Source organism: Hemiscyllium ocellatum, chromosome 9 (assembly GCF_020745735.1).
Source record: "Hemiscyllium ocellatum isolate sHemOce1 chromosome 9, sHemOce1.pat.X.cur, whole genome shotgun sequence".
NCBI classification, from domain to species: domain Eukaryota; kingdom Metazoa; phylum Chordata; class Chondrichthyes; order Orectolobiformes; family Hemiscylliidae; genus Hemiscyllium; species Hemiscyllium ocellatum.
The window spans coordinates 61,963,850-61,990,515 of NC_083409.1; the positions used below are offsets into that span (position 1 = coordinate 61,963,850).

The following is a 26,666-nucleotide window of genomic DNA, read 5'->3' on the forward strand; positions in this document are numbered from 1 at the left end:
ACAAGAAGAATCGCATCACATCGATGATTAAAACCTCTTTACATTGTCAGAAACATCTAACATTTTTTTGTGCAGAAATTTACAACTTTAGTTTTACAAGCCATTTCTAATTGCCCTGGAAATGTAGTGGTGAGCTGCCTATTTAATCCACGTATATTTGGTGTCAGTAGACCCATAATGCTGTTTAGGGAGGCAGTTCCAGGATTTTGACCCAGCGACAGTGAAGGAACGGGAATAAATTTCCAAGTTACGATGCTGTGACTTGAACAGCAACTTGTAGCTCAGTGGTGTTACCATGTAGGTGCTGCCCTTGCCTTTTAGATTATACTAGTCATGGGTTTGAAAGGTGCTATCTGAAGAACCTTCACAAATTTCTGTAGTCTATCCTGTAGATAATATACAAGCTGCTACTGTGTGTCAATCGTGGAGGGTGTGAATGTTTGGGATATGTTTCCAATCTGGCTGCTTTGCTCTGAATGGTGTCAAGTTTCTTGAATGTTGTTGGAGCTGCACCCATCCAGGCAAATGGATGTTAAGATGCTGGAATTCAGGTTACATTGTGAAATGTTGGAGGTTTATTTCCCCATGAATAACATGCTTAAGTGCTGTCAGTTTTATCATTGTTTAATGTCCCATCATGTCCCAACCGACTATTCTTAGTTTGCTCATATTACGATGGTGGAAAGTTAGCAGCCTTACACTCTCACAAGCTTGCTTCCCAGAGAGAGAAAGAATGGAGAAGAAATCAAGAGATGTCAAAATTCAAACTCTTGTCAACCAGGTGGTTCAAAATGACTCAGCGGAAGTCAAAAAGTATGTGACTTAACTAACTTCTAAGCAGCCAAGATGGTGCAAGAGAGAAACTTAGAGATCGGGTTTACCTCAAAACAAATTAACAAAAGAGGGCGATTTCAGAGGATGCACTAACCTTTTCCAGAAATGCATATATCTTTCTCTCTTGCACCATCTTGGCTGCTTAGAAGTTAGTTAAGTCACATACTTTTTGACTTCCGCTGAGTCATTTTGAACCACCTGGTTGACAAGAGTTTGAATTTTGACATCTCTTGATTTCTTCTCCATTCTTTCTCTCTCTGGGAAGCAAGCTTGTGAGAGTGTAAGGCTGCTAACTTTCCACCATTATAATATGAGCAAACTAAGAATAGTCGGTTGGGACATGATGGGGCATTAAACAATGATAAAACTGACAGCAGTTAAGCATGTTATTCATGGGGGAAATAAACCTCCAACATTTCACAATGTAACCTGAATTCCAGCATCTTAAACTTTCTTACAGTTATTCAAAAAAGCAAAAGACTCCAAGACATTTGGAATTTTTGCTAATTAGAGACACGTAAGCAAAGGTAGAAATCTATATATTGCTGCCTTACACTTGTCTCACTGTAGAATAAGTAGAATGAATATTAAAATATCCTGCAAATGATTTTTTTTTTCAATGCAAGGACTGTAAATTACCTAGTTATGTCTTTGATCATTGCAGAGCTACAGCTTAGGAAAAAATTGCTCTAATAAAAACATTGACAAGTACAGAATTTCCTAAAACATTTGCTTACTCAACATCATGTTCACTATCAGATCCTGCTGTATGGAGTTATGGTTCTAATGTAGAAATGTAGGGCGTTGAATTGATTAAAGCACTAGATAATAACTTCATGCCTCAGTTAACAGTGTAAAGCCTATTTAAATATATCTTAGCACATGTGAATAAACCTATAAAAAGCCAAATTATTTTCTTTATTTAATGGATCACGAATTGTCTAGGAAATAAAGGATTTAGTACAATGCACTGATTAGGCAACTGCTGGAGTATTATTTACAGTGTTGGCCTCCTAAGTAGTCAGTTAAAGATGGCTACATTATTTGGATAACACCAGGAATGAAGGAGTACAATTATGAGGAAACTTATCTATGTTTACTAACTGGAGCAGAGAGGATAAGAGGATCTAAAAGAGCATTCAAACGTTTTAGAGAATAAATACTGTAGATAAACCTATTTTCATTGTGAAATGAATTAGTAACAAGAGACAATAAATTTAGGATGAAAGAATATCAATGGGCATTTATAGTAAGTTTTCATATGAAGGTGAATTAGGTAATAGTACGCTGTTAAAGCTGAGACAATAATAGCATCTCAGACAGGATAAGGTAAGCATTTTAAAAAGAAGGAGAAGATTAACAGGTATATGGACAACAGTATGAAGCAACGACTGTCACACGTATGATGGGCTGAATAACCTTCTGTTAGTTGTTTTATGCTGCAGCACACCGGTGTGTCATAAGAACTGCTTAAGCGTACAACAAAACTTTGTACAAAGATAATGAAAATCAAGGTAAAACAGACATTGTTTCATCTTCAACAATTCTATCCATCCAATATTACAACTCTCAAACTTGTGAAAATTAATCATTTGGTATTTCGATTCTAAAACATGAATATTCTAAATACCAAAATTGAGTAAAATTAAGATGACATGACAGTTTTACTAGTGACCATAAAAACCAAGCAACCGCTTGTATTTTTTTTGTTGATAGTTAAACAAAACAAGCTAATATTAGAATAATTTTTTGCAAAATCTAATTTGTTTCCCAATCTAAGGAGAAATGGATAAAGCTGTTGTCAAAAAAGATGATTCCTTCGCTAATTCAGTCGTTGATGAAACATCTAAACCGAAAGGGAAAGCAACAAGGATATCAGCCTGCCCAGGTTTCCTATTAGCCCTCTAAACTACAATTTACTCTACATTTTTGCTTTAATCCATTTAATTTCAATTATGTATCAGTTCAATAATTTAATTAAAATGGTATTTTCAAAAATATTGTTACAAATAAGAAACTCCTTCAATCAAATTCAGACCCCAAATCGAGTGCAGTGTGTGCAACAGATTTAGGTCCATGAACAGTTAGAAATCTTGCCCCAGCCCCACCCCCTCTCAGCACCCCCTTTGGTTCACAGCCTCATTCCTGATGAAGGGCTTTTGCCTGAAACATCAATTCTCCTGCTATTCAGGTTCTGCTTGACCTGCTGTGCTTTTCCAGCACCACACTCTCATTTCTAATCTCCAGCATCTGCAGTCCTCACTTTTGCATAGTTACAAATAGTTGAGTTGAGTAGATTTTGAATATGTGTCTGTGTTTGCAAGTGAAGGTGATGTATTTGAAACATTTGATTCTTCTTTAGCTTGTTGTATGCAAACCTCTCCAGTCAGATCAAAACCAAAGTAATTGCAAGTGCAGTAAATGTGATGTTGATGAGCAATCAGTTCAGCTAAAAGTGGGTGTGCCATGGAGGTTTTTCTCATTGAAATGGGTCTTCACACTGAAAAAGTTGGAACCACTGGCTTTATGCTATAACTGTGGATTAGTGGTGCTGGAAGACCACAGCAGTTCAGGCAGCATCCCAGGAGCAGTAAAATCGACGTTCCGGGCAAAAGCCCTTCATCAGGAATACAGGCAGAGAGCCTGAAGCATGGAGAGATAAGTGAGAGGAGGGTGCGGTGGGGAGAAAGTAGCATAGAGTACAATAGATGAGTGGGGGAGGGGATGAAGGTGATAGGTTGGGAGTGGGGGGGGGAGGGTGGAGTGGATAGGTGGAGAAGAAGATAGGCAGGTAAGACAAGTCATGGGCACAGTGCTGAGCTGGAAGTGTGGAACTGAGGTGAGGTGGGAGAAGAGGAAATGAGGAAACTGTTGAAGTCCATATTGATGCCCTGCGGTTGAAGCGTTCCGAGGCAGAAGATGAGGCATTCTTCCTCCAGGCGTCTGGTGGTGTGAGAGCAGCGGTGAAGGAGGCCCAGGACCTCCATTCCTTCGCAGAGTGGGAGGGGGAGTTGAAATATTTGGCCAGGGCGGTGTGGTTGATTGGTGCAGGTGTCCCGGAGATGTTCCCTAGGAGGCGCCCAGTCTCCCCAATGTAGAGGAGACTGCATCGGGAGCAACGGATACAATAAATGATATTAGTGGATGTGCAGGTAAAACTTTGGATGTGGATCGCTCCTTTAGGGCCTTGGATAGAGGTGAGGGAGGAGGTGTGGCACAGGTTTTACAATTCCTGTGGTGGCAGGGGAAAGTGCCAGGATGGGAGGGTGCATTGTAGGGGGGTGTGGACCTGACCAGGTAGTCACAGAGGGAACGGTCTTTGCAGAAGGCGGAAAGGGGTGGGGAGGGAAATATATCCCTGATGGTGGGGTCTTTTTGGAGGTGGCGGAAATGTCGGCGGATGATTGGTTTATGCGAAGGTTGGTAGGGTGGAAGGTGAGCACCAGGGGCGTTCTGTCCTTGTTACAGTTGGAGGGGTGGGGTCTGAGGGCAGTGGTGAGGGATGTGGACGAGTTGCTTTGGAGGGCATCTTTAACCATGTGGGAAGGGAAATTGCGGTCTCTAAAGAAGGAGGCCATCTGGTGTGTTTTGTGGTGGAACTGGTCCTCCTGGGAGCAAATACAGTGGAGGCAGAGGAATTAGGAATACGGGATGGCATTTTTGCAGGAGGTTGGGTGGGAAGAGGTGTAATCCAGGTAGCTGTGGGAGTTGGTGGGTTTGTAAAAACTGTCGGTATCAAATCGGTCGTCATTAATGGAGATGGAAATCTCTAGGAAGGGGAGGGAGGTGTCGGAGATGGTCCAGGTAAATTTAAGGTCAGGGTGGAATGTGTTGGTGAAATTGATGTATTGCTCAACCCCTCCAACCATAACAAGGACAGAACACCCTGGTACTCACCTTCCACTTTACCAATCTTCGCATAAACCAAATCATCTGCCAACATTTCCGCCACCTCCAAACAGACCCCACCACCAGGGATATATTTTCCTCCCCACCCCTTTCCACCTTCCGCAAAGACTGTTCCCTCTGTGACTACCTGGTCAGGTCCACGTCCCCCCTTCAACCCACCTTCCCATCCTGGCACCTTCCCCTGCCACCGCAGGAATTACAAAACCTGCGCCCACACCTCCTCCCTCACCTCCATCCAAGGCCCTAAAGGAGCCTTCCACATCCATCAAAGTTTTACCTGCACATCTACCAATATCATTTATTGTATCCGTTGCTCCCGATGCGATCTCCTCTACATTGAGGAGACTGGGCGCCTCCTAGCAGAGTACTTTAGGAAACATCTCCGGGACACCCGCACCAATCAACCACACCGCCCTGTGGCCCAACATTTCAACTCTCCCTCCCACTCTGCCGAGGACATGGAGGTCCTGGGCCTCCTTCACCGCCGCTCCCTCACCACTAGACACCTGAAGGAAGAATGCCTCATCTTCTGCCTCGGAACACTTCAACCCCAGGGCATCAATGTGGACTTCAACAGATTCCTCATTTCCCCTTTCCCCACCTCACTGCAGTTCCAACCTTCCAGCTCAGCATTGTCCCCATGACTTGTTCTACCTGCCTAACTTTATTTCCACCTATGCACTCCACCCTCCCCCCGCGGATCTATCACCTTCACCCCCTCCCCCACTCTCCTATTGTACACGATGCTACTTTCTCCTCAACCCCACCCTCCTCTAGCTTATCTCTCCACGCTTCAGGCTCTCTGCCTTTATTCCTGATGAAGGGCTTTTGCCCGAAACGTCGATTTCGCTGCTCCTCGGATGCTGCCTGAACTGCTGTGGTCTTCCAGCACCACTAATCCAGAATCTGGTTTCCAGCATCTGCAGTCATTGTTTTTACCCTTATGCTGTAATTGGCCCAGAAATGACTGTTGACAATATTAATTAATAAACATTCATGTACTCATATCATCAAAGAAAACCTGATAATTTATTTTCTGTCAAGCACAGGCAAACTGTTCAGGTGGCACGGTGGCTCAGTGGTTAGCACTGCTACCTCACAGCACCATGGTCCCAGGTTTGATTCCACCCTCGGGCGGCTGTCTGTTTTTGCAAATTGCATATTCTCCCCGTGTCTGCGTGGGTTGCCGTTGGGTGCTCTGGTTTCCTCCCACAGTCCAAAGATATGCAGGGCAGGTGAATTGGCCGTGCTAAATTGCCCATAGTGTTAGGTACATTAGTCAGAGGGGAATGGGTCTGGGTGGGTTACTCTTCGGAGGGTCAGTGTGGACTTGTTGGGCCAAAGGACCTGTTTCCACACTGTAGGGAATCTAATCTAATGTCAGTTCTTTAACTTATTTCGTGCAGCTGCACGCAGGTGATGCCTTAAAGGGGCTAACTTTGCATGGTCTGTCCAGGAATGTTTAGCTTTATGCAGCAAGGCATTTGAGGGAACATCGCATACAACATAACTCTGTTTGCGACTTGAACTGAACTGTTAACTTATTTTGGTTTAAACCGATGGCAATATCTCAGCTTTTAATTTTCCAGGCGTATTATTCTATTGTAAGCAATTTCCCAACAGCTTGATGACAGATGGATCCATTTGAGGAATTTTTCTTTGTTCAGAATAAATTTTCTTTCCTTTTTAAAAACAAGAGACACTGACTTTTTCTGAGCTGGGTCCCTCTACTTGCTCACCTTAAAAGCCAATCTTAACATGTGAGCCCAGACAGGAAGTAAGGCATAATTTAATCATTCAGAGCATCAGATCTGAACCTGATGCTTTTCCCATCAATTTTCACAGTACACTGAATCGCATATTTGTTACAGCGCAGAAGGAGGCCACTTGGCCCGTTGAGTCTGCATTGGGTTTCCGAATGAACAATTCACCTATTGCCATAACTCCATCCTCCATGGAACCTTGTTCATTCTTTCATTTCAGATAATAATCTAATTCCTTCTGAATGCCTCAATTAAACCTACAATACCCTCTGGCAGCACATTCCAGACCTTAGCCACTTGCTGTGTGAAAAGCTTTTTTTCTCATGGCTCCATTGCTGCTCCTTCCAATCACAATAATTCAGTGACCCACTGTTCCCAATCGTTCCATCAATTTTCCTATCTATCCGATCAAGTCTCTCCTGATTTTCAGGGCTTTTACCAAATCTCCTTTTAATCTTTCTCCGAGAAAAATAGACCGAGTTCCAAATTCTCAAATTTTTCGACATAACTGAAATTCCTCATCCCTTGAACCTATCGAGTGAATCATTTAGGCACTTTCTCTAATGCTGGATCATTTGATGAGGCAATCTCATTTCTAGTGGTCAAGAACTGTTTTGTTTCCATTGTCCTGTTTTAAGGGAAAGAATAGGAGAAAGTGAAGATTGCAGATGCTGGAGATTAGATTCAAAGAGTGCGGTGCTGGAAAAGCACAGTAGGTCAGGCAGCATCCAAGGAGCAAGAGAATTGACACTTCGGGCATAAGCCATTCATCAGGAATGTGGGGTGGGGGTGGTGCTAAGAGACAAATAGGTGGTTGGTGGTGGGGGTGAGCTAGCTGGGAAGGTGATAGGTAGATGCAGGTGGGAGGTGATGGTGATAGGTTGAAAGGGAGGATGGGAAGATAGAGGGTAAGGAAGGTGGACAGGTAGGAGAGTTCAAGGGGTTGATGCCGAGTTGGAGGGTTGGATCTGGGATGAAGTCAGGGTGGGGAGATGAGGAAACTGGTGAAGTCGACGTTGATGCTGTGTGGTTGGAGATGGCGAAAATGGCAGAGGATAATGTGCTACAATTGGAGATTTGTGGGGTAGAAGGTGAGGACCAGGAGGGTTCTACTCCACAAATCTCTGGATACAGCGCATTATCCTCTGCCATTTCTGCCACCTACAATCACCACAGATATATTTCTCTCCCCATCCTTATCAGCATTCTGCAGAGACCATTCCCTCTACAACTCCATCGTGTCGTCCATGCAACCCCCCAACGAACCCACCCTTCTCTTCCGGCACCTTCCCTTGCCACTGTAAGAGGTGTATACCAGTGCCCACAACTGCCCCCTCATTTCTATCCAAGGCCCCAAAGGATCCTTCCACATCCAGCAGAGATTTCCCTGCACATCCAAACACTTCATCTACTGTGTTGGTTGCTCTCAATGTGGTCTCTTTTACATTGGGGACACACACACCAAACAACCCCACCACCCTGTGGCCGACCACTTCAACTCCCCCTCCCACTCCATCAAGGACATGCAAGTTCTGGGCCTCCTCCATCCCCAAATCCAAGCCACCCAATGCCTGGAGCAAAAATGCCTCATCATCCGCCTTGGGATCCTCCAACCACATGGCACCAACTTCAACTTCACCAGTTTCCTCATCTCCCCTCCCCCTATCTCATCCCAGATCCACCCCTCCAACTTGGCACCGCCTTTTGAACTGTCCAACCTGTCTATCTTCCTTCCCAGCTATCAGCTCCACTCTCTCCTTTGACCTATCACCATTACCCCCTCACCTGCATCTACTTATCGCTTTCCCAGCTACCTCACTCCCTCCCCCACCTTCCTCTCAGCCCCCTTCTCCCTCTCCATTCAGATGAAGGGCTTTCACCCGAAACGTCGACTCTCCTGCTCTTCAGATGCTGCTTGACTTGCTATGCCTTTCCAGCACCACATTTTTCTGACCTAAGGGAAAGAATCACTTGCAGCAATCCAATTTTTGTCCCAACTAAGATTAGTTAATTCACTTTGGGAACAAGGCAAAGATAGGTGGAGGGACAGGTAGTATTGGGGAAGTGGGAGGCTGCAGAAGGACTTGAGCAGGTTAGGAGAGTGAGCAAAGAAGTGGCAGATGGAGCGCAACATGGTCACGTATGAGGTCATGTACTTTGGTAGGAAGAATACAGGCATGGACTAGTTCGAAATGGAAGAAAATTCAAAAATCTGAAGGCAATGGTACTTGGGAGTCCTAGTCCAGGCTTCTCTTAAGTCAAACTTGTAGGTTGAGTCAGTAATTAGGAAAGCCAAAACAATGTTGGCATTTATTTTGAGAGCTGAAAATGTGTTGCTGGAAAAGCGCAGCAGGTCAGGCAGCATCCAAGGAACAGGAGATTCGATGTTTCGGGCATAAGCCCTTCTTCAGGAATGCCCGAAACGTCAATTCTCCTGCTCCTTGGATGCTGCCTGACCTGTTGCACTTTTCCAGCAACACATTTTCGGCTCTGATCTCCTGCATCTGCAGTCCTCACTTTCTCCTAGAAGATTTATTTTGAGAGGATTAGAATAAGAAAGCAGGGATGTACTTGAGGCTTTATAAGGCCGTCATCTTTAGAGTATTGAGAGCCATATCTCAGGAAGAATGTACTGGTTTTGGAGACAGTCCAGAGGAGGTTCATGAGAATGCTCCCAGGAATGAAAGGCTTAGCGTATGAGGAAAATTTGAGGATTCTGGGCCTATACTCAATGGAGTTTAGAAGGATGAGGAGGGATCTAATTGAAATTTAAAGAATATTGAGTGGCCTGGATAGAGTGGATATTGGGAAGATGTTTCTATTAGGAGAGACTAGGACCCAAGGTCACAGCCTTTGTGTAAAGGGAAGACCCTTTACGACAGAGATGAGGAGAAAGTTCTTCAGCCAGAGAGGTGAATCTATGGAATTCATTTCCACAGAAAGCTGTGGAGGCCAGGTCATTGAGCATATGTAAGACAGAGATAAATAGATTGTCAAGGGGATCAAAGGTTATGGAGATAATGGATTTGAGAAACCTGTCAGGCATGATTGAATGGTGGAGCAGCCTCAATAGGCCTAATGGCCTAATTTTTGCTCCTATGTCTTTTGTCTCATAACACCAGAACTTAGGACTTACATCTCTTTGAGCCTGGATTCAGTTAGATATTGCTGATCTGTGCCTCAAATTAATTTGCTTACTTGTTTCTTGTATCTTTTTATACTTTCATTGATTGATTAAAATCTGTCAATCTCCAAGTCACCTGGAACATTACCTAAAAATGATGACTGAAAAATGAGTGAATAATTCTAAAGGAATTGTGTAGTATTATATAAATTCTGCTTAAACAGGACCTCTAGAATCCTGCAGCATTTTAACGCCAATTTCTGCAAAAAAAACCCCTACCAAAATTAGAAGACTCAGAAACTGTGTGGATAGGTGCTGGAAACTATAAAATAAAAGTGAACAAAACTGTGGTAGATGGAATTCAATGTGGGAAATCACAAGAACAACCACAGAGATTCTGAGAAAGAAAGTTGGAATTTTTTGCTTGGTGAGAGATGAGGTAGGATCTGTGGAGGAGCAAAAGGATTTGGGTTTCCACACACACAAATCTCCACAGCTACTGAAGATGTACGAAAACAAATCAAAAAGACAAATGGAGTATTGACCTTTATTGCAAGAGGATTGTCATACAAAATAGGAGGAAGTTACGATTGAGCTGTGCAGAGTACTGACACCAGATTCCATCTGTTCAGCTTTAGGCAGTGTTTTAGGAAGTAATATACAGTAGTCCCTAATTCTGTTAGTCCAATTAATGTTTCAGTTTGAATGCTGGTCAATCTTTATCATCTGCTTCCTTTAAATGCGCCTTTTTTTTTCCAGGCTACTGTCATTTTACTTGTAACTGCCCTAATATGAAGCAAATACACCCAGATTAAAGTAACATCTAAGTACTAATTATTTTGTAATACTGTATAAAAATAATAAATTTGCTTTACAAACACCAATTAATTGATTTTAACAGCACATTTTCTATTTAGGATGGTTTGTAAATCAAGAAAGTTCCCTTTTTTTGTTTTAAGTAGGTTAATATCCTTGTGCCAGAATGATGCTGTAGCCACACATGCTGTCTTTAAAACATATCATCACTGCATTTTCCTGCTCACTGCTTCTGGCCACTATCCCTCCTCCTGTTGTCTCCCACCAACCCCTCACCTCTTGTTCTCTTGCTCACTCCCTCCCAATGGTCACCACTCTCTCACGTCCTCAATCATAATGAGGGTCTGAGCCACGTGCAGCAAGGGTTAGAGAGAGGGAACCAGGAATGTGCGCAAGGGAGAAATGGCAAGTGGGATCCAGCTGGGGAAGGAAATAGTGAGTGGGAGGATTGTGAGAAGGAAGGGAACAGGGAGGCTAGAAGCATTGGGCAGGTGCTGAGTAGAAAGAATTGTTAAATTAATTAAGAGTTAGTAACAGCTTTTTTAGATCAAGTAAGCTCACTGTAGCCAATTTTTTTTTTCAAAATTAAATTTACTGGGCAGGAACATAACCCACGCATATTACATGATTTCTTATTGGAAAATGATTCCTGTTCAGCACATTTTTGTGTGGCACACCACATTTTAGGAACACATCAGCAATACTAAACAAAGGATAGCTAACTCTCTGACGATTGACAGATTGTGTTAAACATACAGAGAATGGAGACTGAATGGTTGATCTGAGCAAAAGGAGAATGCATCTTATTAACAATTTCTCCATTCCCTAAACAGCCTCTACATAACTTGATGTTCCATAATGCTAAATAAATAATTGTCTCCTTGTTATGTCTAGTTATGTTTAGTATTAAATCTCAAAAGGTAGCAGATCCTAATTAAAGGATACTTTAACTTAGTATGTCTGAATCTATTAAGAGTTGTCCTTACCAGATGGGGATATATGTTTCCAGGTTATAGTTGGCTCTGGTTTTCCACTTGCTAGACAATATAGAGTGATATTGCTGAATTCGTTCACGACAGAGCTGGTAGAGATGTCAAATATTTTTGGAGGAACTGGAAAACAAAAGGGGAGACCATTAGATAACATTTACTGGTTATTCTCACACTAATATTTTAGCTAATTCTAATAAATTGGACTAAGCAGCCAATAAACATTAATCAGGATTCCAATGAGATACTAGCAGCTAGTATTCCAATCCAAAAAAGATTGGCCCTGTTCTCATGGTTGAGATAACCAAATACCTTCTAAGATTCCTAACCTCGTTCAGCTGAAAAAAAAACGTCTTTGGACTTGTTATTTCATTCGAGGTCAATTTCACTGACCTCCACAAATACAACAAATAACAAATACAACAAAAACAAAGACTGACCTACACTGGACAGCATTGGAAACTGGAGGAGCAATTAGATAAGAATTTAAAAAGGAAAATATGAACTTAATTACAAATAGAACTAAAAAGTAAACCTAAAATCATAAAGGTGAAAGAGAAAGGGAGAAAATATTAATGAAAATAGCAAAGAGAAGTAGAATATTTAAATAGTCTTTCTTTAAAATTGAGGAAAGAAAACTTCTAAATCAGAACAGATTTATTGCTATGTTTGTATCAGCCTCATGCTCTGAAATCGTTCTTAACTCTGTTCCACCTCTTCTAACTAGTTTTTGTTCCCATTTACTAACCTTTCCCTAATTCAATATCAATATCTCTTGATCTTCTTCAACAATATTCTGTATGGGACCTTGTCAAAAGCTTTCTGGGTGTTCACACACACTACACCTTTTCCAGTTCACCAGCTTTCACATCTGACACTTCAAAGAATTCTGATGTCAAACACAATCCTCCTTCCAGAAATCTGTATTGGCAGCTCTAACTAATTTTTCTTTCTTTAAATATTTAGTAATAACATCTTTGATTACAGGTTCAAAACTTCTTTTAGTACAGATATTAAACCAGTCACTACGTAATTGCTTAAACTCATGTGGATGCTTGAAATTTGAAATAAAAACAGACAATGTTGTAACTACCTAACGTATCTGGCTATATCTATGAGAGAGAAACAGGGAGAGAATTTTTTCCTGTCCATAATCAATGTGGTCAATGATGCATCATTGGAAAAAAATAGCGAGATTCGAACAATGGGATTCTCGATGTTGAACGGAAGAAGTCAAGCTTTCATTGAAGGGTTTTGATGGTGAACTGACACAATCTCTCTGTTGAGTGGTCTATTTGTATACCTTAGCATTAGTACCTAATCTCACCACACCCGATATACATACAGCACCTACTCCTGACTTGAGAAAGTCTGAGCAGTTGTCTAGTGGCTGCTACAGGCCTCCATCATGGCCAACACTCCTGAACATCTCAGAATACTCTTTGGGGGAGTGTCACCACAGTCGGTCAGTTGCATCATACATTCTCCCAGGGATTTGGACATGGTCAGTCTGCCACTTGGAGAGTTGAGAATTATACATTTTGTATCATTACAGTCCAGGGAGTGGACCATGCTCAGTTGAGCAGTCCCAGTGCAACCTGTTGAGGATTAGTAACCAATCAGTCAGGGGCCTGGTTACTCATCAATCAGGGGCCAGTCAGTCAGGGCTGGCACTTCAAATCAGTCCAGGATGTGGCCCAAAGTTAATTCTGGGATCTATTGATTGAATGTTCACAGTGGCCACTGTTGTTTTGGGGGGATTGGAGGCAGAATGATGGGATGCAGTGGGTACAATAATTGTGAAAGTTGACAACACAATATAGCAATATGGGAGATAGCACAGCATTGGAGAGAATGGATCACTACAGGAGGGAGTGTCATAAATGATTGCCACCAGCCTGGCTTCAATGGTGGGGTGATACAGTGAATCACAGTACTTGATTGTACTAAGCTGTAGGCCTAGGAATCAGGGGGCAAAGTCAGAGGTGGAAACTTAAATAAAAGGTTTTGGTGGAAATGTGCAGAAGCTCAAGGTTAAAAGGCTGAGCCTGTAGCTCACTGTGACACACAACCAACATTGGGTGGCACAGTGGTTAGCACTGCTGCCTCGTAGCGCCAGAGACCCGGGTTCAATTCTCTCCTTAGGCGACTGACTGTGTGGAGTTCGCACATTCTCCCCATGTCTGCGTGGGTTTCCTCCGGGTGCTCTGGTTTCCTCCCACAGTCCAAAGATGTACAGGTTAGGTGAATTGGCCGTGCTAAATTGCCATAGTGTTAGGTGTAGGGGGGGTGGGTTGTGCTTCAGTGGGTTGGTGTGGACTCGTTGAGCTGAAGGGTCTGTTTCCACACTGTAAATAATCTAAATCTAAATTACGTTCCATCCTCATCCAAATCATGAATATGCAGTAAGAGTGAAGAATGGATGCCATCACACTGAAAAATGTCACAGTCATTGTTTTTTGGTGTTTAAGGACATGGGCTCTGCTTGTAAGTGACATGAGACCCTTCAAGGAGTAATTGCATTTATCAGGCAATTGTACAGTACAGACTGAAGGCAACTGTTTTTGTAAAATTCTGCAGAACTGCACACACTGTCTGACTATGTCCAGTACAAATCCTGGCCACAAATCATCTTGTCCACATCACTGGCCATTATAGATCGATCATGGTCAGCTCTGACAAGTGTAAGTAACCACAGGTGACCTTTAGGCTGTAAACCACAGACAGACCATCGTCTGATAGACTGCACAAAGGCATGCAGCTGTTTTCCTCACATCTTGCACCAAATGAAGTTGCCAACATGTTGTTATAAGCAATGTTGTTTTCCTTGGGTAATGCAGAAGCTGGAGTGGGGAGTGACAATGTTTCAGTAATCTCATTAAACTACCAATCTCTTATATTTGTAAACATGGCTGGTGCTGCACACTTTGGAAAAAAGTACCTTATATCAAAAGCCCACACAGAAGCATTCCACGGTCATCCATGAGATTTATGTTAAACTGCTGCATGTACGTGCTGAAACTGCCAATTCTTTACTAAAAGGAGCTGGTTTGATTCTGATGTTCCGCACATAAAGTTATTAGAACCAACATCAATAGATCCAGACATAGCGGGTTTTATTATGTGGCTACTGCACAATGGAGAACAACGAAAATGAGGGAAGCAAAGGGGTCAGCAAGCCCAAGATCACAAGGAACTTCCATTGCTTGCTAAACAACCTCCACATGAAGAGGTCACAACTGAAGTTCTCCTAAAGATGTGGAGGTGGTACAAGAGGCCCAGAGTCTGTCACCTTTGATTTTCTCTAGATGAGTAAGATGCAGTGTCACTGCCAAATAAGAATGTCCTGGGACACTGTCATCATTTGGTCGAGCAGGACCTGTGATCTGAAGGAATGGGAGGTCAGCCTACCCCAGCAGCCATCAAGGTGATAGCAGCATACATTTTTCTGCAACTGGCTGTTTCCAAACATTGATGGGGGACCTGTGTGGGATTTCTCACAATCATACAAAAACTGTCACTGATGGAACCTGCATCAGATCACACCATTTTATCTTGTTTCTCTGTGACAAGGCAGCAGCCTTGGCTAAAGGATTTGGCAATATAGCTCCCTCCCCCAGGTACAGGACATTATAGCATGTATGAAGTGCTGCATTTTGGAAAGGCAAATCAGAGCAGGACTTGTCTACTTAATTGTAAGGTCCTGGGGAGTGTTGCTGAACAAAGAGACCTTGGAGTGCAGGTTCAGATTCCTTGAAAGTGGAGTCACAGCCAGATAGGATAATGAAGAAGATGTTTGGTATGCTTTCCTTTATTGGTCAAAGCACTGAGTATAGGATTTGGGAGGTCATGTTGTCACTGTACAGGACGTTGATTAGGACAATGTTGGAATATTGTGTGCAATTCTGGTCTCCCTCCTATCGGAAGGATGCTGTGAAAATTGAAAGTGTTCAGAAAAGATTTACAAGGATGTTGCCAGGATTGGTGGATTTGAGCTATAGGGAGAGGCTAAATAGGCTGGGGCTGTTTTCCCTGGAGCGTCAGAGGCTGAGGGGTGACCTTACAAAGGTTTATAGATCACAAGGGGCATAGAAAGAACAAAGAGACAAGGTCTTTTCCCTGGCATGGTGGAGTCCAGAACTAGAGGGCATGGTTTAGGGGTGAGAGGGAAAAAATTTAAAAGAGAATTAAGGGGCAACTTTTTCATGCAGAGGGTGGTGCGTGTATGGAATGAGCTGCAAGAGGAAATGGTAGAGGCTGGTACAATTATGACATTTAGAAGTTATCTGGATGGGTATATGACTAGGAAGGGTTTAAAGGGATTTGGGCCAGGTGCTGGCAGGTGGGACTAGATTGTGTTGGGATATCTGGTTGGCATAGATGAGTTGGACCGAAGGGTCTGTTTCCGTGCTGTACACCCCTATGACTCTACAGCCTGTATACACATTGCATGAAGTGCATCATTTCATGACATGGGTATTTTTGTCAAGAAAAAAGGGATCCATTTTGTCAATGTACAAGTCATTTGTGATCACTCTGGAGGTCTATGCCAAATATCCTGGAAGCTTCTATGGTATCTATATCCTTGGTAACTCTCAGGTCCCTGCTCCACTTTAAGGGATGGATGCCTTACGAGGTTGGCTACTAGAAGCCTGATAAAGAGTTCTGGCCCAAAACATCAATTTGCCTGCTCCTTGGATGCTGCCTGACCTGCTGTGCTTTTTCAGCAACACATTCTCAACTCTGATCTCCAGCATCTGCAGACCTCACTGTCTCCTACTGAAAGACAATGGCTACCCTCTATAACCATGCCTGACTACTCAAATTTGAAGTCCTCTGACTGAGGCAGAGAAATAGAGTGCAGCCTATTTTTCCATCAGGCTCATGGTGGAGTGGACACTAGGTCTTCCGAAGATGCTTGAATTGGTGTGGGAGGGCCTTGCTGTATAGTCCAGACAGAATGTGTTGCAGAATCCTTCCATGCTGTGCTCTGCCCAATTGCAGCGGGTAAAATTCAGATGTGATGGACTCAGCAGCCTATTTTGCAGAGTGACAGCAGTTGTAGGAGGCTAGTGAGGAGGCGGACCATCACCTTCATCATGGCAGAGTGCAACAGTGTCAGTCACAACAGGACTTAATTGACACCCACTTCCAATTCTGATGTGGATGAAGTCATCATTTGCTGCACATTTCTAGTTGGTTAATAGGAAAGTAGTCCCTGTTTATTCCCAGAAGCCTCTGTAGCTTTTTTGTTTGCTTTTCCTTCACATTTCTGGTCATTTAATGAAGTTAACATTAATAACTGCTTGTTACATGATGATACCACATCGAATTCTGACAAGATGCCAGGCAATGCTGGGCATGAGGGAAAAGATAACATGCCAATCAGACAGGACTTTAACATCATTTGGTGCTAAAGATGGGTAGCTGCAGTTCAAATGACACTCATTTGGGCAACTGACAATGTAAAGTGGCAATACATTGCCGAATGTGGGCTTTTAATTTCACCCATGTCATGTATATGCCCTCAGAAGCTTTTCTTTTTCATTTCTCTCCCACTATATATACAGTAAAGGGATAGTCATAGCCGACAGCATTTGATCAGGTACTTAGCTGGGCTTAAACTATGTTGCTAGGCAAAAGTGAGGACTGCAGATGTTGGTACCCAGAGTTTTGATCAGAGTGGTACTGGAAAAGCACGGCAGGTCAGGCAGCATCCGGGGAGCAGGAAAATCAACGTTTCTGGCAAAAGCCCTTCATCAGGAATTAAACTATGGTGCTGGCAGAAGAAATCCTGGAAGGTTCCAGCAGCTAATGAATGCAAGATAACATGGATACTGTAAAGCTATGATGCATAATTGTTGATTTGAGTAGCAAGAAATGTGGGAGATAATTCACTAGAGCTTATGGAGAGAAACCCTCCACAAGATTCCCAGAAATTAACACTTTGCTGATTCTTGATACAATTCTGATCTTCAGTTTGAAGCTTTAGGTTAATGGGTTAGCTTTACCTTACTAATTCACTTTCTCATTTGGAAGTGTGTATTATGTTGGTCACTCTTCAGTCTACTAGCACACCAGGGGCAGAACTTAATGCCATCTTACAAAATGATTTGAAGGCGGGTGGGGCATATACTTCAGAAGAAGGGTGCGGGTCCAACCCCATTACCTTCCCACCTCTGCCACGAGTCAGATTTGTGGATGACATTACTGTCCCACCACCAACTGAGGCCCTTTGGTTGTCTCCTCCAGCCTGTACTAGTATTTAACTAGCAGTGAGTGGGGCAGTTACTGTACAGAAGCCCCAATAGCAAAGCTTGCATTGTTTTCTTGCAGCCTCTAGAGGAAGCCTTCATAGTTGGGTGGCACAATGGTACAGTAGTTAGCACTATTGTCTCACAGTGCCAAGGATCCAGATTCAATTCCTGACTCGGTCGACTCTCTGTGTGGAGTTTGCACATTCAAAGGTTAGGTGGATTGGCCATGCTAAATTGCCCATAGTGTCCAGGGATGTGTAGGTTAGCTAGATTAGCCATGGGAAATGGGGGGCTTTGGGGATAGGGTAGGGGTCTGGGTGGGATGTTCTTTGGAAGGTCAGAGCGGACCAAATGGCCTCTTTCTGTGCTGTGGGGATTCTATGTTCTATTGTCAAACTCTCATTGCCTGATTGAGGAAACCAGTATCAGGAAGGTGGAAGCCTACTTAGAATTACTCTGATGCCCTTTTCCCTGACCCCATTGTCTCTCGTAGCACAACTTTCAATGTGTGATCACATCTTCCTGTATTTACTTGTTAAAAAGTGGGTAAAACCAGCCTATGCACAATTATTAGCTTTGATCTCATCGAAGGTCCATTGCTGGGGAATGATGTAGCCAAGAGGCTCCTCACGGGGAGGCAGGGTCTTCCATAACTCTCAGCAGAAGGGGGAAATTTGATTGCCTGATAGCACCCATCAGTTCTCAATCGATCTTGCTGTATAATGTCCTGCGTCTTTGATACTGTAGCCCCCATTTCCTACAGAACCCTCCGATGTCTCATGGTGCATTGTCCTCCATTAGCTAACTTATCTGATATCACCTTTCATTTATTATAAAACTGGGAGAAGGATTTTCAACTGGCAGCCGCCTATTTTTCACCTGAAAAGCTTTTTCCTCCCCATTTGCTAACCTGACATGCTGATAGGATGAGACCATATATTGTGGAAAGAGGCACAGAAGCTGTGGAGCACATACCCCAGCATAGAGCTGTTGAAGTGATATGTGTTGTACGTTCTCTTTAGCTCTTTAAAGTAATTTGGAGTAGCCCTTTAAATGGTTACCTTGCACTGCCATTCAAACCAGATTGATGAAATAAAAAATGAAGTAAGAAAATTAGGTTCTGTTCCCTGCATTTACTGCCTTCCCACCAAGACAAGTTGAATATGTGCAGAAGCTGCTGATTAAATGTTTGATCAGGCTGGCAAACTGCAACAGAGTAACTGCTTACTGCTCACTGTGCATTGATAACTGTTAATAGGATTTGAACTATCAAATGCCTCAGACTTCCTGACGGCCTCGTTGGGTGCATACTGTTTATGCCACAATGGCTTTGCGCTGGATACAAAGACTTCAGCTGTCTTGGAGGTGGCTCAGTTACATTCTCAGAATTTGCACATCTTACTACACCTTACCCCCGTTCTCTAAACTTGGCTTCTGTAATGGACAGCTGGAGAAGGATATAAACATAAAGAACAAACAAACAGGAAAAGGCTGGAGAAATATGGCAACATTAACATTCTGTGTCCAACATTATTCTTCTTTGGTGGCTGAAGGAGAAGCAAGACAGTGCTGACACTTGCTCCAAATTATACATTTTTTTTCACAAAGTTCATTAGCCAGTTTTCACCACACCCACTTGTTGGATATAGGTGAGATCAGTTGCAATGCTAATTAAATGAATCACCTGATTTTACTTTCTGTTAAGGTCAATGGACAGTAATTCTGGAAAAGTGTAAATCTGGGACATTTCATCCAATCCTGTCAGTTTCCCATTGGTAGGTTACATTAAAATTACACCAAATATATAAAAAAAGCACATGAACTCTGATGCTGGAAATTTGAAGAAAAGTTACTGGACCCGAAATGTTAACTCTGATTTCTCTCCATAGATGCTGCTAGAGTTTTACAGCAATTTCTTTGTTATACCTAATATATTTCTACATTGCTTTGTGAACTGTAGGGAGCCAAATCTGATGTTTAAAGGTTTCAATTTCCAACCACTGTCAGAGGTAGAACTTCAATATTTGAGTTGCTAGTTTAGGAAGATTTCAGTCCAATTCCAGACTCGGTTGGATGTTAGATTGGTTACAAAGCTTGCAGGTAAGGAAGGAGAAATCATCCAAGATTCACCCAAGATTTCAGTAGCTGTTTTATTTTAACACTTAAGAGTAAATATTTGGGTGGTCTGCAGGTGGATAACAAATTCTTTAACATTTAAGCTGGTTAAATAGCATGCTAGAAGCCTCAGGAGTAGTAAATAATTACTGTTGTACAGATAAATAAATACACAACTGGTCATAATCATACAGCATGGAAACAGACTCTTCGGTCCAACCAGGCCATGTAGACCATAATCCCAAACTAAACTAGGCCCACCTGCCTGTGCTTGGCAGATATCCCTCCAAACATTTCTTACTCATGTACTTACCCAAACATCTTTTAATCATTGTAACTGTACCCACATCCACCATTTCCTCTGAAAGTTCATTCCACACAAACCACTCTCTGTGCAAAAAACATTGCCCCTCATGTCTTTTTAAAATCTTTCTCCTGTCACCTTAAAAATATGCCTGCTAGTCTTGAAATCCCCCACCCTTGGGAAAAGAAACACGCCATTCACTTTATCTATACCCCCCATAATTTTATATAGCCCTTTAAGTTCACCCATCGACCTCCAATGGACAAGTGAAAATACTCCTAACTTATCCAGCCTCTCCTCATAATTCAAACCTTCCATCCCTGGCAATATCCTGGCAAATCTCTTCTGAACACTCTCTAGCTTAATAATATCCTTGTTATAACAGGGTGACCAGAACAGTACACAGTACTCCATAAGAGGCCTCGCCAACATCCTGTATAGCCTCAACATAGCATCAACATAATAATTGATGCAGAGACAGACACAGATTTTGAGTAGCTGCTTGCTCGGTTTATGCTGGCACAATTAATTTCACAGAAATTGCACATCTTAAAACCCTGTGAACTGAGCAACATGTGACATAGGATGTTGTTTAAGCCTAACTTTAGACTTGGTCACTTAACAAAGTAACCCGGGGAGGTTTCCATACAAAATGGATGAAGGGTTTAACTAGAGGTTTTTCATCCCTCAATGCCAGAAATGTGTATGTCTGTGCAGAGTCTTTCTCATCACAAGTGACACATTTTACTCAACTAAGAATTGACCATGGAATCTTTCACAGTTCGTTTCTCTTCCTTGAAGATTTTCAACTGAACAGGAAGTTCATAACATTCTTCAAATGTACAGTGGTATACATATGCACAGTATGATGAGATGTAAAATTTCTGCTACACCTAATCTCATCAATACACATTTGTACATGGGTACTTCTGTACCTGAGAAGGCACCAGGAATGGTGACATTATACACTTTTTACTGTATCCTGCACCTGTATACTTAAGTACACATGACAATTAAACCTAAATCTAAATCTACTTGATAAACGGGTTAGGTTAACATTGCCTCTAATTACCATTGATGGTACAGAATACAATGCCTGCAGGGACTCTGATGGCGCAGTGGTAGTTAGCCAGGAGACCCAGTTTCAAGTGCTATCTGCTCCAGGGTTCGTCGTAACATTTCTGAACAGGTTGTTTAAAAATATCTACAAATGGGTAGTAAGTGCCTTAACTGTTTGCCCAATGGGTCAGCAATCAGCTGAGGCTTTTTCAGTAAGGCAAGTTTTGTTCCTTGCTAAACAATGAGTTTAAGTTTTGATACTTTAGATTCTCCACCAACTCATTTGAGTAACCAAAGAGTTTACACACCCAGGCTGTAGCACTTGATTGTTTTTCTTTTTTCATTACATTTCTATTTCATGCAGCATAACTTTGGTTTTTGATTTGCATATCAGTTGTCAGAATTGGGGAATGATTTGGATATGAACATAGGAAGTACAGTTAGTAAGTTTGCAGATGACACCAAAATTGGAGGTGTAATGGACAGTGAAGAAGGTTACCACAGATTACAACAGGATCTTGATCAGGTGGGTCAATGGACTGAGAAGTGGCAGAGGGAGTTTAATTTAGATAAATGCAATTTTGGGAAAGCAAATTTTTTGCAAGACTATCATACACTTAATGGTAAGATCCTAGGGAGTGTTGCTGAACAAAGAGATCTTGGAGTGCAGGTTCATAGCTCCTTGAAAGTGGAGTCACAGGTAGACAGGATAGTGAAGAAGGCATTGGGTATGCTTTTTTTCATTGGTCAGAGTGTTGAGTACAGGAGTTGGGAAGTCATGTTGCGGTTGTACAAGACGTTGGTTAGGCCACTTTTGGAATATTGTAGGCAATTTTGGTCCCCTTCCTATTGGAAGGATTGTGAAACTTGAAAGGGTTCAGAAAAGATTTATAAGGATGTTGCCAGGGTTGGCAGATTGAAGCTATAGGGAGAGGCTGAATAGGCTGGGGCTTTTTTCCCTGAAGCGTCAAAGGCTGGGGGGTGACCTTATAGAGGTTTATAAAATCATGAGGGGCATGGATAAGATAAATAGGCAAAGTTTTTCCCTGGGGTGGGGGAGTCAAGAACTAGAGGGCATAAGTTTAGGGTGAGAGGGGAAAGATTTGAAAGGGACCTAAGGAGCAACGTTTGCACGCAGAGGGTGGTAGATGTATGGAATGAGCTGCCAGAGGAAGTGGTAGAGGCTGGTACAATTGCAACATTTAAAAGGCATCTGGATGGGTATATGAATAGGAATGGTTTGGAGGGATATGGGCCAGGTGCTGGCAAATGGGATGAGATTAGGTTTGGATATCTGGTCGGCATGGACGAGTTGGACTGAAGGGTCTGTTTCTGTGCTGTACTTCTCTATGACTCTATAATTAAGTATGAAAATGAGAGAAATATAAAACTTTTTTTTGCAGCATTTCATCAGCTAGTTATAACTATTCACCTCTCAGTTTGTAGTACTTAGTGGCTGCAATTTATCACTGGAATATTTTTTCTAATATAAGCTCAGCAGTTCTTGATTATTTAATTTTCTTTGTTCAAGAATTTGTCGATTATCAAAACTAAGTCAAAAACCTGAAAACCATAAGGGAAAAACAAAATAATTGACTACATAGCACTGTGCATTTTATTAACATACACCTGCTTAATAATTTTTATATGCTGTTATAATAGATTTGTTAATATATTTGAAATGGGTAAATTTGAGGCCATTATTTTTACATGAACATACCAATGATTTACAACTCTATTTAAGAAGCTCACATATCAGCATTAACATAAATTCTGAAATACAGTCAAAAGGCATAAAATAGTTCATAAATAACCAAGCTTCACAAAGATTCTAAATTAGCCTTTGAGCTGTAGAACTTTGGTGAGAAGGCCCATATTGAGACTACATCCTGATACCATGGAATAAAAGGATTTCAGCAATGATGCGACAATTCTATCCTTGTCACCTTAGACTCATAGTCATAGAGTCATAGAGGTGTACAGCATGGAAACAGATCCTTCCGTCTAACCTGTCCATGCCAACCAGATATCCCAACCCAATCTAGTCCCACCTGCCAGCACCTGGCCCATATCCCTCCAAACCCTTCCTATTCATATACCCATCCAAATGCCTCTTAAGTGTTGCAATTGTACTAGCCTCCACCACTTCCTCTGGCAGCTCATTCCATGCATGTACCACCCTCTGCGTGAAAAAGTTGTCCCTTAGGTCTCTTTTATATCTTTCCGCTCTCACCCTAAACTTATGCCCTCTAGTTCTAGGTTCCCCAACCCCAGGGAAAAGACTTTGCCTATTTGCCCTATCCATGCCCCTCATAATTTTGTAAACCTCTATAAGGTCATCCCTCAGCCTCCGACGCTCCAGGTAAAACAGCCCCAGCCTGTTCAGTCTCTCCCTATAGCTCAAATCTTCCAACCCTGGCAACATCCTTGTAAATCTTTTCTGAACACTGTCAAGTTTCACAACATCTTTCCGATAGGAAGGAGACCAGAATTGCATGCAATATTCCAACAGTGGCCTAGCCAATGTCCTGTACAGCCACAACATGACCTCCAAACTCCTGTACTCATTACTCTGACCAATAAACGAAAGCATACCAAATGCCTTCTTCACTATCCTATCTACCTGTGAGTCCACTTTCAAGGAGCTATGAATCTGCACTCTGAGGTATCTTTGTTCAGCAACACTCCCTATGATCTTATCATTAAGTGTATAAGTCCTGCTAAGATTTGCTTTCCCAAAATGCAGCACCTTGCATTTATCTGAATTAATCTCCATCTGCCACTTCTCAGCCCATTGGCCCATCTGGTCAAGATCTTGTTGTAATCTGAGGTACCCCTCTTTACTGTCCACTACACCTCCAATTTTGGTGTCATTTACAAACTTACTATACTTCTTATGCTCACCTCCAGTCTGAAAAACAACCCTCAACCACCACCTTTGAGCCAGTTCTATATCCAATGGCTAGTTCTCCCTGTATTCCATGAGATCTAACCTGGCTAATCAGTCTTCCATGGGGAACCTTGTCAAAGGACTTACTGAAGTGCATGTAGATCACATCTACTGCTCTGACCTCATCAATCCTAACTCAATCAAGTTTGTGAGACATGATTTCCCACACACAAAGCCATGTTGCCTATCCCTAATCAGTCCTTGCCTTTCCCAATACATGGATATCCTGTCCCTCAGGATTCCCTCCAACAATGTGGGTGGCATGGTGGTACAGTGGTTAGCACTGCTGCCTCACAGCTCCAGAGACCTGGGTTCAATTCCCACCTCAGGTGACTGACTGTGTGGAGTTTGCACTTTCTCCCTGTGTCTGTGTGGGTTTCCTCTGGGTACTCCGCTTCCCTCTCACACTCCAAAGATATGCAGGTCAGGTGAATTGGCTATGCTAAATTGCCTGTAGTGTTAGGTGTAGGGGTGGGTTGCGCTTCAGCAGGTCAGTGTGGACTTGTTGGGCTGAAGGGCCTGTTTCCACACTTTAAGTAATCTAAACTTGCCCACCACTGACATCCGTCTCACTGGTCTATAGTTCCTGGCTTGACATTATCACCCTTTTTAAACAGTGGCACCACGTTTGCCAACCTCCATTTGACATTTTTTTGGTATTCAGTGTGCAGGTATGTAAGAAAGTTGGGAAAGTAAATTTGGTTTCTTGGTTTGTTTCAGCTAAAAGAACCAGACTGTCATCAATACAGATTTATACCCAGACCTGCAATCATCCTCAAGGTAAGCACATCATATTATACATTAGTCAATTACTTACATAGAAATATTGAATTTTTTCCAAATTCTCTATCTCTGGATAATCACCAGTGAACCGCAAGAATGTATTTCATACACAAAGCCTTTTTGCATATTCATGTAGCTCTCCCTGTCTGACACATTGCATTTGTCTTCACTGATTATCTTTGTTTTAATCAGCACTCATTTCAGTTACCAATGGCTAAACCCCTGTCCTTATTCTTGTGGAACACATGATCCACATATGAATGCTGTACTGTAGATAAAGAGGATACAAAGTTAATACTTAGGAATCAGTTGCTCAATTCGTTTATTATCACCACAGAAATATGGTGGGAGCTCATTACACTTCATTGAAAAGTATCCTTATGACTCAAGTTGCCTGTTAGCACTAAAATTAATTCTTACACCTAGCTCTGACTTCAAAGAAACATACCATATTATTGTTTTAAAACTGTTCTATATTGCAAAGAAACATTTTTATCTTGAGTTTGCTGCTTGACTAGTAAGAAATTGCTACATAGAAGAAAACATAGAGCCTATAATTTAAGCATTCTATGACTAAAATATCAAGTATTCTGTTAAAAATGATAGTCAGTTTCATAAGATCAAACCAAAATCGTTAATACAGGGATTTTGTAAAATGTCCTTCAGATGATAGACTTACACAGACAAAACTATTTGATTCTCAAACGCGAAAGGGAGATGAAAAGCATATTGATTTGCAGTTTTCTGAATTCTTACAAAGGGGATATATTGAAGTGATATGTGTTGCAGTTGCCTTACAACACTGAAATACTTAGCAGATCCAATCTCATCAGTAATGCTGTACAGTAAATATGTTCATGCACCACTGTAAGGGAGTTAATGAATGCAAACAATTCTGACTGGGTTGGAAACTAACATTCTTGGTTTATACCTTCAAAAATAAATACTAAAACTCATCAGGATATTTAGAGGCTCACTGATTTTATATCAATAATTAGAACTACAATGGAACTGAATATCAGGAACTAACTAGATGATTATCTGAACAGAGAGATCTGAACAGCAAATGGTTTTCATTATGGGTTTAATTTCTGTCTGCCAACATTCTTGACTATTTTTAGGTATCAACATTTCAAATTTACAATAGAAAACTCCAGAAGGCATCCAATAAAATGTGAGACATCTAAGATAATTTTAAAAAGCCAAAAACCAACAGCTGCATTAAAGAGAAGCAGCTGACCATTTAGAGTATCTAATAGGATTTTGTGCTGGGGCTGGAGTGGGTAGATGTGGTGAGAGAAGTGTAGTTAGCTTCATGCTGGACTTCCCAAGCTTGCACCCAACAAAGACTCTTAAATGGCCCATAAGGATCACTTCAAAGTTCAGTCCACTGTTGTTTTGATTAGTGTAACTGGAAGCAGCCCTGTCACCTGTCAGTCTCTCTTGAGTGCGGGTGGTTCTGTGTCTTAGGATCTCAGTGCCTTAACCACGAACTGGATATCTGGTGCCCACTGGGAACTAGCCCACTTCCTTTGCTTCCAAACCTTCTGCACCTCTTCTTTGTGACTGTTGCCCGCCACCTCCTCCCCCCCCTTCACCTTTCCATTTTGCTCTCTGCCAATTTCCATTCTCCTGTGTCCTCCACTATCCTGGAACTCCAGGGCTGCTCTTGCACTAGCAGTCATGACCTCCCCAAAGTTAATGTCGAGCTGAACCTCTGTCCAAGTGTCTTGACCTCACTATGGGCATAGTGGCATGGGCCT

At 42.1% G+C, this 26,666-nt stretch overlaps 1 protein-coding gene across 1 annotated transcript in view; it reads right to left on the reverse strand.

The window, feature by feature from the left end:
* Nucleotides 1-26,666, reverse strand: part of negr1 (neuronal growth regulator 1) — a 535,089-nt gene that overhangs the window by 129,183 nt on the left and 379,240 nt on the right. Inside the window, exon 3 of the mRNA XM_060829789.1 lies at nt 11,433-11,558. Coding sequence (XP_060685772.1) covers nt 11,433-11,558 — 126 coding nt within the window. The remainder of the gene's footprint in view (nt 1-11,432; nt 11,559-26,666) is intronic.